The sequence below is a fragment of the Nannobrachium achirus genome, assembly GCF_963921795.1.
Source record: "Nannobrachium achirus genome assembly, chromosome: 14".
NCBI lineage: Eukaryota > Metazoa > Chordata > Actinopteri > Myctophiformes > Myctophidae > Nannobrachium > Nannobrachium achirus.
In genome coordinates, this window is record NC_137821.1 from 13,827,919 (window position 1) to 13,841,276 (window position 13,358).

Here is a 13,358-nt window from a genome sequence, read left to right on the forward strand (position 1 = left end):
CGCACACTGCTATTGAAATCACACACACTGGGATCTGCTATTCTCGCAAATATGTCGTCACTGTCGGGCAGACACCTCGTATCTCCAAGTTTCAGATTTGTCATTTAATTTTTCGGAAAGTAAAGCCCTGCTTCATCATACAAGACTGTCGCATAAAACTAGTAAAAACTGCCGATACCGCGAGGCGTTGTGTGCTTGCAGATCGGCTGTTTTCACTAGTTTAAACTTTTTTAAGATGATAAATACAAAACGAACGGTTTTGGACATACAAGGTCTCCACTGGACAAAAGGCGATTTGGAACATGGCATGAGTTGTTCATTCATACATGAATACGTACAGGCACTCACAGAATGTACTAAAGCAGTGGTCCTTGATGGGGTTCCAGGTGGCCCCCAAATGGACCCTTATAGATCTTTGACTCTTGAGAGTGTAGTACGCTCTCAAGAGTTAAATAATTGTTGAACATCTGCCACCCTAAATTGAATTCTACACAATTAGAGAATGTAGAAGAATCGTTATTTTGATCAACATTTGCCTTTTATTTATCTCTCCTATGGTACCAACATCAATACAGCGTGGAATCGTGGACAAAATTGTGTCCAACGATAGATAACAAAATATTCTACGTTTTGGGTCTGAGAGGCTAAATCTCAAATGCCGAATAAATAATGGACCTTGATATGAAAAGGGTTGAAAACCACTGTACTGAAGTACAGTACTCAAATACATGTGTTTCGTTACTGTCCACTACTGACTCTCTCTATCAATCTGTTTTGTTCTCTACATCATAGTCATGCTCTGCTTTGGTTGGACCAGCTCTTGGTCTTTTCTTGTCGTTTGTGGGTGGACTGTGTTCTACTCCTCATTGTCATTTCCTGCACAGATGGTGTGTGTGTGTGTGTGTGTGTGTGTGTGTGTGTGTGTGTGTGTGTGTGTGTGTGTGTGTGTGTGTGTGTGTGTGTGTGTGTGTGTGTGTGTGTGTGTGTCGCCCCCACAAAGGCTGCCTGCAACCTACGTCTTCTAAACACACCAACGAATACACACATGCACGCACGCACATACTGTAACTGTACACACGCACACACACACACACACACACACACACACACACACACACACACACACACACACACACACACACACACACACACACACACACACACACACACACAGACCACATTGGGACTGCACACCCAAGGGCTGCGCAGTTATGGCCAAACCTATTATTTTGAGATAATGATTATTTATCACAATTATTATTATTTCGAGCTTATTGCTTTTTAGCCCAATGTCATTATGCCAAGTATTCCCTCCACAAAAAACATTTCTGGGTGTCGTCACTGCTTTTGTATCCTACTGACTCACCTGCCAGTGAGGAGCCCCCACTGGGAGGACGTAGACTCATAGAGCCTCAGTCCTACTCCTCCCGCCCAACACTCCCTGCTGACAGGAGCCTCCCAGCCCTTAGAATTCCATGCAGAGACAATTATCACCCTCCCCACCTGGCTTCCCTCCCCTAGACACGGGCTAATTGTGTTCGTGTAGATGCACATTAACACCGGATGTACCACAGTGGATTAGAACCCCCAACCTCTGCGGTGGTGGGCAGGAACTGCTCCACCCAAGCACCTTTAACTGTTTTCTTAACACTTTGACTGCCATAGTTTTGCCATAAATAATGTAGATTACAGCAAAGGCTTTTTCCTATTGTATTCACTTGATTTTCGGGGCTCTGTGTGCACCGCATGGGTCCATTATGTGCGCGGGGGTTCCCGTTCACGACCGACCAACGTCTTTTCTTTCGCGGGGAAGAAAATAAATACAACGAGATGATCTGTGTGTACCTTATGGTCCATAGAAAACAGGCAGTTTTGTCCATGGGAAAAGAAGCCGAGATATATGCATTCTTCTGCAGCCAGGATGAACATCGCCGGATGTCATATTTTGCGATTCATGGGAAAGTCTACTGTATCGTTCTAGAAACAAGAGTCTGTTTTTTTTTAGTTTAGTTTTTTTTTAATGTTTTTTATCCCACGTTTTTTTGCAACCCATTTTTTCACCCGGTGACTACCTAACCTGTAGTCCTGGTTTCCGCTCTCCCCCTGCCGCGCCAGGGGACATTGGGGAGCACCCGGCTGGCTAGGGGGAGGTAGTATAGAAACCAGGACTACTGCATGTTTTTGTGTGAGGGCCTATGCCCAAGGAGACACGGGGAGAACATGCAAACTCACCACAGAGAGGCCCTATCGCCAACCCCACCTAGGGTATGGGTGCTGATGACGCGGGTGGAGGAACACGCCCCCAGCGCCCACAGCTTCCCCCGGCGGGAATCGAACCCAGGACCTTCTAGCTGTGAGGCGAAGTGCTAACCACTGCAGAGTCTGTTTTTTAACATTAAATAGACCACTGCTTCTCAACATTGGGTCCGAAGATCACCAAAGGGGTCCAAATAGACCATTACGGTCGGGTCTACACCGTGAGTCTTTTCGCTCACTCCCGGCCGCGGTTGCGCGGGGGCTATTGGTTACCATGGTAACGCGGAACTTCATTGGGCTGGGGGGAATCGTTAACACGCGTGTGAACGATTCCACTGCTTAGCTGCTGCTGATGAAGTAGCTAATGGGGACCCAAATAAGCAATAAACACACACACACACACACACCACAATCCCACGCACACACACACACGCCTCCTCAGCCAAACTTATATAACATTCATATTCTGCACACTTCGGTATAAAAGGAGAAACTGCACAGCAAAATCGTGAGTGTCCATTTGACTGTGAGAGGGTCTATTTTTACACTCTCTCTCTCAGACTTAAAATAACTGAATTCTGCTGCGTTCGCAGGTCAGTGGATAAAGCTGGAGCCCACACACACACACACACACACACACACACACACACGCACACACACACACACACACACACACACACTGGAGTGTGCGTGGCTCTGGAGTGTCTGCGTCTACATGGAAGAGGTCAAAGGTTAGACAAAGCAAATGAAAACAACTAAAATAACACAAGGAATACGAGGAAACTAGTGAAAATAGCCGATCTACAAGCACACAACGCCTCGGTGCGAGGCGTTGTGTGCTTGTAGATCTGCTGTTCTCACTAGTTTAAAACATTTTTAAAATGATAAATACAAAACAAACGGTTTTGGACAGCGATTTGGAACATGGCTCGAGTTGTTCATTCACAATGTACAACGTGTTCCCTAGAAATGTAACGGAATAAAAAGTACTAGATTTGTCTTTGAAATGTTAGTGGAGTTCTATTTTTGATCAGCCAAAGTATAAACTAATGTTTAAAGTGGTTAAAAGTCAGCTAAAATCTCACACGAGCAGCAGAAGGCACATAAGGCAGTCTCTCTGCATCACTCAGGGGAGAAAGAGTATACTAACGCTATTGGTGGTAATGCTTCAAAAACTGTGTCACCGTTCCCAACAGGGACACGTACTGTTCCACTCATAACATCATCATCCTTGTATCATCAATCAAACAAATGTAATTGGTTTCCTAACGAATACGAAGCAAGGCCGCCGGGGGGATGTGAGTAGAGAAATGAGAACCGCATTCCTCTCTGAACGCAATCTCCCAGGTGATGATACCGTATTAAAAATGGTGTTTCATCCATGCTGGCTTTGTGGAAAATGAGGTATTGTGTCTGCATACATCTTAAGCTGTAGGCTATAGGAGTTATAATATAATTATTTTCCATGTACAGACAAACTTCTACAATTTAACCACTCTATGTCAGTGTACAATGAATAGTGATAATAGCTGATGTACAAGCTCAAAATGCATTGCATTGTGACACGTTGTGTACGTACAGATCTGCTATCTGCTTATTTTTTGGTTCAAAAATGCCTTTGGCTAACTAAATAAGTCCAACTGCAGAGGAGCCATTCCGTGTCAGAGGTTTCACTCAGGCTTGGCTGTAACTGAGGTAGAGGTGTGCGACTGGCTCCTGCCCAGAGCCACCATGTTGAGGAGGACAGCAAAATACAGTAACACAACCATTCTGGTCAAGTTTAGTAGTAGACAACATACACATGCACACACACACACAGATGCACACGAGCATGCATGCTCGCACGCAAGAATGCACGCATGCACAAGTCCGTGCATGCACACACACACACACACACACACACACACACACACACACACACACACACACACACACACACACACACACACACACACTTGTATAAGGTTTGTATACCGGTATATATTTTTTAAAGCATGGCTAACTTACCATTGGAAGAGAACTTTCCGTTGGTTCATAGACCAAGGCCTCCCATAGAAACCTGTAGGATGTACACACAACACACGCACACGCACACACGCACACGCGCACACACACACACACACACACACACACACACACACACACACACACACACAAAGAGGTTAGCAAGATAGCGAGAAGAGTGTGATTTTACGCTTTCACACCAGCGTTGCTCACTAAAAATATCATTATCTCGAAACTCTGCTAATTGTGGTGCATGACAAGGCACACAACCTGGTATAAATGATGCAAAGGTTGGGTGTACCAGAGAGAAATACATAGATTAGTGGATTCACTCCAGTAGCTAAATAGTCACTGATGCAAGAGATAAAATCAAGGTGTCTCCCGTTAAAAGGATTTTTTAATTTGCAAAGTAAACGTGCCAAGCAAGCTGCTTGGCTTGAAACCATGTGGTAACTAAGTACATGTACTGTATAAAATGTTTAGGTATTTTTACTTACAGTATTTACAATTTTCAATACTTCTACCCCACTACATATCAGAGGAAAATGTTGTACTTTATACTCCTTACTACAATTATGGATCAGAGATTCCCCCATATAGTTTGGTGGTGAAAAAGGGCCGGCCACAGCAAGGGTCGGGGAACGCCACTCAGAGGGGACCGCGAACCGCGGGATTCACCACGGGACGGAGCAGGAGAGCTCTACCCATAGTTGGCACCAGTGCTGTGAGTAACATTAAAACTGTGCAGACTAAACATGTGACTGTGTTTGCGTCTAAATTCTCACCGGAGTTGGAGGCGGTCACACTCTCTGTGTATCTTAAAGATAAACTCATGCGTGAAGTCACTTGTGAAAAGATTGTCAGTGCGCAAAGCAGATTTGGATCTTTTAAAGTGTCGGCGGAATGTAAAGACGTCGGGGAAATGTACGCTCCAGAGCTTTGGCCAGAGGGAGCGTTTGTTTGGCGGTATTATGAACCGCGCAGAGCTGGGGGTCCCGGGTCTATTGTGGAGCGTGGTACAGTGAAGACTAATGTCTCCTCAGTGGGTACAAGTAATGTACAGAATGGGGCCACGGCCGGACTGTCCTCCTAGTTCAATATGCGTGTTGGATTCTATAACTGTCGGGGGCTGCGCCTCGGGAACAGTGCAGGAGACGCTGTCAGGCGCTCACATGTAGAACATTTGTTACAAAATTGTGACATTTTATGTCTACAGGAAACGTTTTTATCCAAGCAGGACTTGGGACAGTTGAACTGTTTTAATGACAATTTTCATGGAGCTGGTGAGTCCACAACTGACCTCACTCTGGGTATAGTGAGGGGTAGGATTCCTGGAGGCGTGGCTATTCTGTGGAATAAAAATCTGGACTCTGTGATAAATGTCATCAGACTTGACACTGACTGGTGTATTGCTGTAGAGTGTAGGGTAAAAAACAAAGTGTTTATAATACTGAATGTTTATACACCCTATGAATGCCAACAGAATGAGGATGAATATTTGAACAGATTAGCATTGATAAATGCCTTTTTTCTGATAATCAAAATACAACTGTATATGTGGTTGGTGACATGAATGCAGACCTCTCTGATAAACAGTCATTGTTTGCTAAACATATGTTACATTTTTGTGAAGAAAACAACCTCATATTATCCAGTCAGATGCTGTTACCATCAGAGAGCTTTACTTATATTAGTGAAGCCTGGCACACAACATCTTGGCTTGACCATTGTATCAGCACTGCTGATGCTCATGCTAGCCTGATATCAATGGAAGTTGTCTATGAGGCATCCATGTCAGACCATGTTCCTGTCATGATGGTGCTTGATGTGGACAGTCTTCCTGAGATGTCCCAAGAGGTGAATAGTGCCTGCATGTCAAAATTAGATTGGTCCAAACTCCCAAAGGATGACATTCTGACTTATTATGGGAGAACTGACGATCTTCTGAGTGATGTATATCTGCCATATGACGCTGTCCTATGTTCTGATGTGAATTGTAATGTACATTCTCACAGCAAAGACCTATGTACTTTCTATGATTGTATTGTGGGGGCTATGTGTGAGGCCAGTAGACCTTTTTATATTTATTCTACTAAGATAAAGAAAGTAAAGCCAGGGTGGAATAAGCATGTGGCAACATTAGTTGTGATGCTGTTTGCCTTCACATCAAATGAAGTGAAGGCAAACCTATTCAGGGCATACTGTACACCTCTGTATACTGCACCCCTGTGGGTCAAGTTCAGGAAGGCTAGCATGTATAAACTGCAGGTTGCTTATAATGACTGCATGCGAATATTAATGAGAAAACCTAGGTGGAGCAGTGCAAGTGAGCTGTTCTGTAATATGGGTGTCAATACGTTTCATGCACTTCTGAGAAACCTGATGTACAAATTTATGGTCCGTCTGGATGAGTCTCAAAACTCTATTATCATGCTGCTGACTAACCCTTGCCTCAGTGCTACCAGGTATCAGTCTCCGTTTTGGAAACACTGGTATGAGTGCCTTTTGTTATAGCTGTGTTGTTTATGTACTAGGGGTGTTCTTTTTGCACTTTGTGTATGTATTTTGTTTTTATGTGGTTGTTTGTTTTTAATGGACCTTGAAGTCTGTAAATAAAAGTTGATGTGAGGGTATCAACCCTAGGAGACACGGGGAGAACATCAATGCTATGCTATGATGTTTTCTAATAAAACTTGAACTTGATCTACATTGCGGATCTACATTGTGTTAACATGTGAGCATACTTCTTCCATCAATGCTTGAAACATCCTTTTTGCTAATCAAGTAAGTACAGTAGGAGTAAGTGGGTCAGACTTGCTCATTGTCAGTATCAGCTAAGCAGTGAGGGCGTCTCTAGATCCCCAATGCACTAGACTCCTGGGAGATGCATGGACTGCTGAGGTGGAGCACATCAGCTGCCGGTACTTACTGCACCAGGCACGTGCACACACAGACATCAAAGGGGGTTTGAGCACTTGCCCAGTTCTTACTACCCATTCAGAACGGGTACACATTATTGTGTATCATTATTTTATGCTTTAAACTATTGAAAAATAGCAGATATACAAGCTCACAGCGCGGCACCGAGTGCCGCGCTGCCGCTGCAAGCTTGTAAATCTGCTATTTTTGAAAAATCGTGAAAATTTGAATTTTGACCCGATTCTATCTTTTGAATCCTTCTAAGGTTTTTTGAAAAGCCTATGTCAGCAATCTGGCCAGTCATCGTCAAAGAAAAGGTCCTTTTCACTTAACTGGAGCTCAGTTAGTCTGTTCTTGAGAGACTACTATGTCAGTGGTTCTCAAACTTTTTCACGTGAAGGACCCCCAAAATGATATGTATTTGGCCCACGGACCCCCATCTCAAAATATTTAGTTCCAGGGACCGCCCAGAAGCAAAATTTGAGTTACAACTGTTCGCTTTTGAAAATACATAATATTCAAAGATTTGCACACATTTTCATGACTTTTTCAAAAATAGCAGATCCACAAGCTCGCAGCGCGGCACTCGGTGCTGCGCTGTGAGCTTGTATATCTGCTATTTTTCACTGGTTAAAGCATTCAATAATTCTAAATGGGTTAAGGAAATGCAAATGCCCTCTTTCCATGCCATACCTGAAGGCAGCATTCAAGAGAATTGCCTTGTCCAGGATTGACTTGATTATGTTTAGTTCATTGTGGTATCAAGCACCGAAAATAGCAGACCTCCAAGCTCACAACGCGTCGCAGCACGACGCGTTGTGAGCTTGGAGGTCAGCTATTTTCGATATTTTCTCCAAAAGGCCCTTTTAGAAGTTTCAGCCCCTGCCTTTCTAATATTCTCTGCACGTCCCTGTACTGCACAACTTAGTTACACAAGCCGTGTGCTACTCGTGCGCTGAGTTGGCGGTGCTTGGGACTGAACCCAGAAAGCAAAGATAGCCATTCTACAAGCCCACAATCCATATTGAAGTTTAATGATGCGATGCACAATGTCTTTGCCTATAATGACATGCCCGAAATAGGGGAACCAGGGTAAACATGGTTATGTGGTTGAGGAGTAGTGCAGTGGTTCTCAACCTTTTCAGGCCCCGGCCCCCAAAATAATCGTATTTGAACTGGGGACCCTATCCCCACCCTGACAGGAAATTGGAATTGTAGGAGTTGAGGTATTACATTAATTGGGTTTTACTCTGTTCCGTACATACATTGTGAAAATTGCCGATCGTCTATTTTCAAATTGTTTGCCTCTATCTTAAATAATATTTGCCAATTTGGCTAATGTTTGACCAGTTTTTACTTTGTTGATTACTTGAGGTCAGTCTTGAGGTATTAAAAAGGCATTCAATTGTCCTAATATTTACTGTCATCTGGGGACCCCCCACCCCACCCTAAATCATCTACGGACCCACAGGTTGAGAACCACTGAAGTAGATTGCTAAGAAAACAAGTATGAGCTAAAAAGTAACTACGCTAGCGAGTAGGCCCCCCCCCCCCCAAAATGATATGTATTTGGCCACGGAGTCCCATTTCCAAATATTTAGTTCCAGGGACCCCCCCCCCCCCCCCCCCCCCCCAGAAGCAAAATTTGAGTTACAAATGTTCGCTTAAATACACATAAATACACAAATTTTCACGACTTAAAAAAAAAAAAAATAGCAGATCTACAAGCTCGCAGCGCAGCACCGTTTCAATAGCTAAAGTATAAAATAATTAAGGCCCCTCCACCTTGGGCCCTAGTAACTCAGTCCCTGACTGTTAGCACACAAATGGCAGCAACAAGCTTCTCTACGTCAGTCAGCCATAGCAGAGATACCAGGCAGAATTCTAACACTCAAAATTTATCAAACCTACATGTCAATGATGACATTTTAGGTGACCGTGCAAATAATTGTGATTAATTGTGTTGTTGTTGTTGTTGTTGTTTTTTTGCCGTTGGAAGATTTATTTTTTTAGACTTTTTAAACAATACTTGCACATGGCAGGACATTATGACAAATAAGACATTCTCAATGACTAATCATTATCAATGACAGGCACCAATAATCAAAATAAATAATCTGCTGAACTCAAAGCAGGTCGCATTGCGACGCGCTGTGACCTTGTAGATCTGCTATTTCCACAATGTATTTATTTTTGTATTCATGTTTGAAAATGTAGCCACAGAGGCCCTTGTGACACAATATTTCATTTCTGAGACCCGTTAATCTACACTGTAAAATCAAACTATTTACTGAGAGTGTGAAAAATGGAACCCAAATGGGGCCTTGGGGGTACATCTTTCACACTCTCAGAATTACAGACCTGCACGGGTCTATTTATACCCCTGGTTGACCCAATACGGTGAGAAACCATGTACAGTACTTTACAGTAGTGTGACTACAACCATCTATGTAGTAGCAGCTATTAATGGTGCATGAGTCTGCTCCCTGCCGGATAGAGAACCGTGCTTTTCTCCAAATACACTCTTCCTCGTCCACATGGGCTATTTATAGAAACGGGAGCATCTTCAGTAGCCCTCTAAATCCTTTGTGCTTCTCTGAATAGGTCCGCAGCGCGCGTGAGTGTCCGTGCACATGTGTGTAAATGGTGCATTTATATAGTGCCTTTATCCAAAGGCTTTACGAATACGTTCACCCATTCATGTGCACATTCATACACCGGAGGAAACCCTGCTCACCGGGAGCAACTAGGGGTTCAGAGTCTTGCTCAAGGACACTTCGACACTAACTCTGGGGGAGCCTGGGATCGAATTGGGAACCTTCCGGGTTACCAAGCGGCCCCACACATATCCTCCTCAGTGTGTCTTAGCACAGTGGTTCTCAACCTGTTTTGAAAATAGCCGATCTACATGCTCACAACGCCTCGCAAGCATGTAGATCTGCTATTTTCGCGAAAGAACCATGGTATACAAAATGTAAGGCCTGAAAAGGTTGAAAACCTCTGTCTTCGCCTACTATTCTTGTGAGAGCCAACTGTTCCTCGCAAGAATTAGTAGATTCGAGAAATGGACACGGTGAGGACCATCTTCCTGGTCCTCCACACAAGCGAAATAGTTGTTTTTATGATTTAATAAATATTTATGGGAGAAATAGACTTCTTCTAGACTACTGAGAGGCTAGTATATACAGTAGGTTAAGGAGTTCAGGTTAAGATTTAGGCATTTAGAACTGATACGTTTAGGAGTGAGGGTTGAAGTCACACATGGATGCAAGCACCCATCAACTAGCTTGTATCAGCTATGTGTTTGTTGCACGACCCCAGCGTGTAACTATGTGACTCACCACTTAAACCCCAGCAGCATCCGTATTGTGGGGAAGGCTTTTGCAGACAATAGCAGATCAACAAGCTTACATTGGCTACGGTTACATGGACATGGATTTATTCATTCAGAAAGAACTCATTCCGTAACAGAGATTCATACCCAACTGTTTACATGGAACCTGAATATACTAGTAATACGCCTCAGGGCGACATGCAAGGTCGCGCCAATGCTCGGCTATCTGGCCAGTGATGTATATCGGACCAGTTACCCAATCTCAACAGTGCCTGTTTGAGATTGGCAGAACATGCCCATATATGGGCATTACCAAATATGGTCATTCCCAGATATGACCTTAATATTGATGACATTGGGACAGGGATCTCCATATATGGGCATAGAACAGACAAGGACGTAATTAATTTGCAAGTGTGATCTGGGAATGCCCATATATGAGCATTCCCAGATATGCCCTTAATATTGATGACACTGGGACAGGGATCTCCATAGAGCAGCAAACCCATTCTGTTAAGAGTGGTTCCCCTACAACACAGTGACATCAGAGCACGATGTCACAGTGATGTCACAGTGACAAGGGAACCAATAGACTGTAAAAATGTGTACTGCCTGAAAGAAGGACTGACACAGACAGACGGAGACAAGCTGCGATTTCTCATGGTATACTGCGACCTTCGGTCGCAAAAAGTCTATTCTGATTCAAAAGGTATATACTGTACCACCCCTCCAAACCCAAATGAAAATTAATTCGGAATGGAATGGATATTCTATTTCATTCTGAGGTGTTTACATGAGCATATATTCTGAATGAGCAGTCATTCTAAATACAAGTGGAATATACCTGCATAACCTGCCCATGTAAACGCAGCCATTGTCAATGGGCTATTTTCAGCAAAAGCTTTCTCCACAATATCAGAAAACATAAAAAAAACAAAACACTATAGAGTCTTGAGGGACTCTGGATAGCCATATACACCCAGGTTTAAATGGTTAAATGTTTAGGTTATAGGGTTTGCCTGAATTGCCTCAAGATCATATCAAATTTTTATAAAACTGTAAAAAAAAAAAAAAAAACGTGTGTGTGTGTGTGTGTGTGTGTGTGTGTGTGTGTGTGTGTTTGTGCGTGCGTGCGTGTGTGTGTGCGTGCGTGCGTGCGTGCGTGTGTGGGAGGGGGGGGGGGGGATATGGAAGGCTCACCAAGGATGTGTGTAAATGGGTCATTATAAGGAAGACTTGTTTCTTGTTTACTCCCAAGGCACAATGGTGCCTGAACGCTTGCACGCATGCAAGCATAAGAAACACACTAACACTTGTTGTTGACGGCTGTGTGTGTGTGTGTGTGTGTGTGTGTGTGTGTGTGTGTGTGTGTGTGTGTGTGTGTGTGTGTGTGTGTGTGTGTGTGTCCTGCAGAGCAACACCACCCAGACAGACGCTGGGAGCAATTAAGCATGCCAGCCAACAAAAAGCCACAGCAATTACCCATACAATAACAAAACCACTACTACCTGGGACTCAGACGTGTGTGTGTGTGTGTGTGTGTGTGTGTGTGTGTGTGTGTGTGTGTGTGTGTGTGTGTGTGTGTGTGTGTGCTCGCGCGCGTGCGTGCGCGTGTGTGAATGTAAGGATAACTTGGTGTTGGGTTGAATATTGTCTGTCATGGATAAAAAATGATGTGTGTGGCACTGGCAATCAGGGACGTGCTGGCCATTGGGAAAAGCGGGACAACTCCCGAACGGTCGGTTCATTCCCGGCCGGTCCAGGCCGGCCATTAGGAAAAAAATAAAAATAAAATGTCAGTTCCATTTTGGGGGCTGGGCGGCCAACAAAGTAAATCGTCACTGCCGGCGCGAGGCGTTGTGTGCTTGTAGATCGGCTGTTTTCACTAGTTTAAATCATTTTTAAAATGATAAATGCAAAACAAACGGTTTTGGACATACAAGGTTTCCACCCGACAACGACAAAATATAACTCATGTAATTGGCCCACTGGCTTGTCACTTGTCATGATCTGAGATGGCAAATCTTTGAGTAGCAGCAGCGCTATAGAGAGAGATCTCTCTATAGAATGAGGGCCTCTCCAACTCTGTTTCCCGGGCTGAATCAGGGGCCCAGCACGTCCCATGCTGGCAATGGATCCAATTTAGTATTTAGTATGATAAGGTCTTGATAATACTTTTCATTGGTTAAATATCGATAAACCAAAGAAACAATTGAGCAGTTTTACTTTAAAAAATAAAATGGTTTTGACCGAAAGGCTTTTTACTACTTTTCATTGGTTCAATATTATTTTAAACAACACACAGAAGTAAATGCTGTTCAATAGCACATATTTATGAAAAAAAGAGATGGCCAATCGGGTGGAGTTAGCTGGTTTGGCAGAAAGTGTGGAAAATAAATGTTATAAATGTTATTTTAACCAACACTCAGATGTAAAGGGTGTTCAATAGCCCTGATTTATGCCAAAAAAAAATCAAAAACCTCAAAAATGAAGTTAAGAGGTTTTGGCCAGACGATGACGATATGAGGTTTGTGCCCAACAAATATTTGATTGACATGTCTAGTCTACAACTGCTGTCATCACATTCACAACCACCTGTCTCCAACAATACGTTGATGTTTGAGGGGGAACCTTGTATGTCCAAAACCTTCCTTTTTGTGTTATCATGTTGTTATCATTTTAAAAAAAATAGTGAAAATAGCCTATCTACTTTGTAGATCGGCTATATTTTCACTAGTTTTGTGCGAGCAGGGCTTTAACATTTTAAAAACTTGGAGATACAAGGTTTCTGCTGGACAGTGACAAATAGCTATATACTGTAGCTGCATGTCTGCCAGCAACACAT

The 13,358-nt window shown here is 43.4% G+C and overlaps 1 protein-coding gene across 1 annotated transcript in view; it reads right to left on the minus strand.

Annotated features, from left to right (window-relative positions):
- The window catches only part of LOC308297821 (protein O-GlcNAcase), a gene marked incomplete at both ends in the record, with an annotated part of 61,875 nt that overhangs the window by 47,846 nt on the left and 671 nt on the right, over positions 1 to 13,358 (minus strand). Inside the window, one exon of the mRNA XM_080741388.1 lies at positions 4,264 to 4,315. Within this exon, the coding sequence (XP_080597514.1) occupies positions 4,264 to 4,315 (52 nt within the window). The remainder of the gene's footprint in view (positions 1 to 4,263; positions 4,316 to 13,358) is intronic.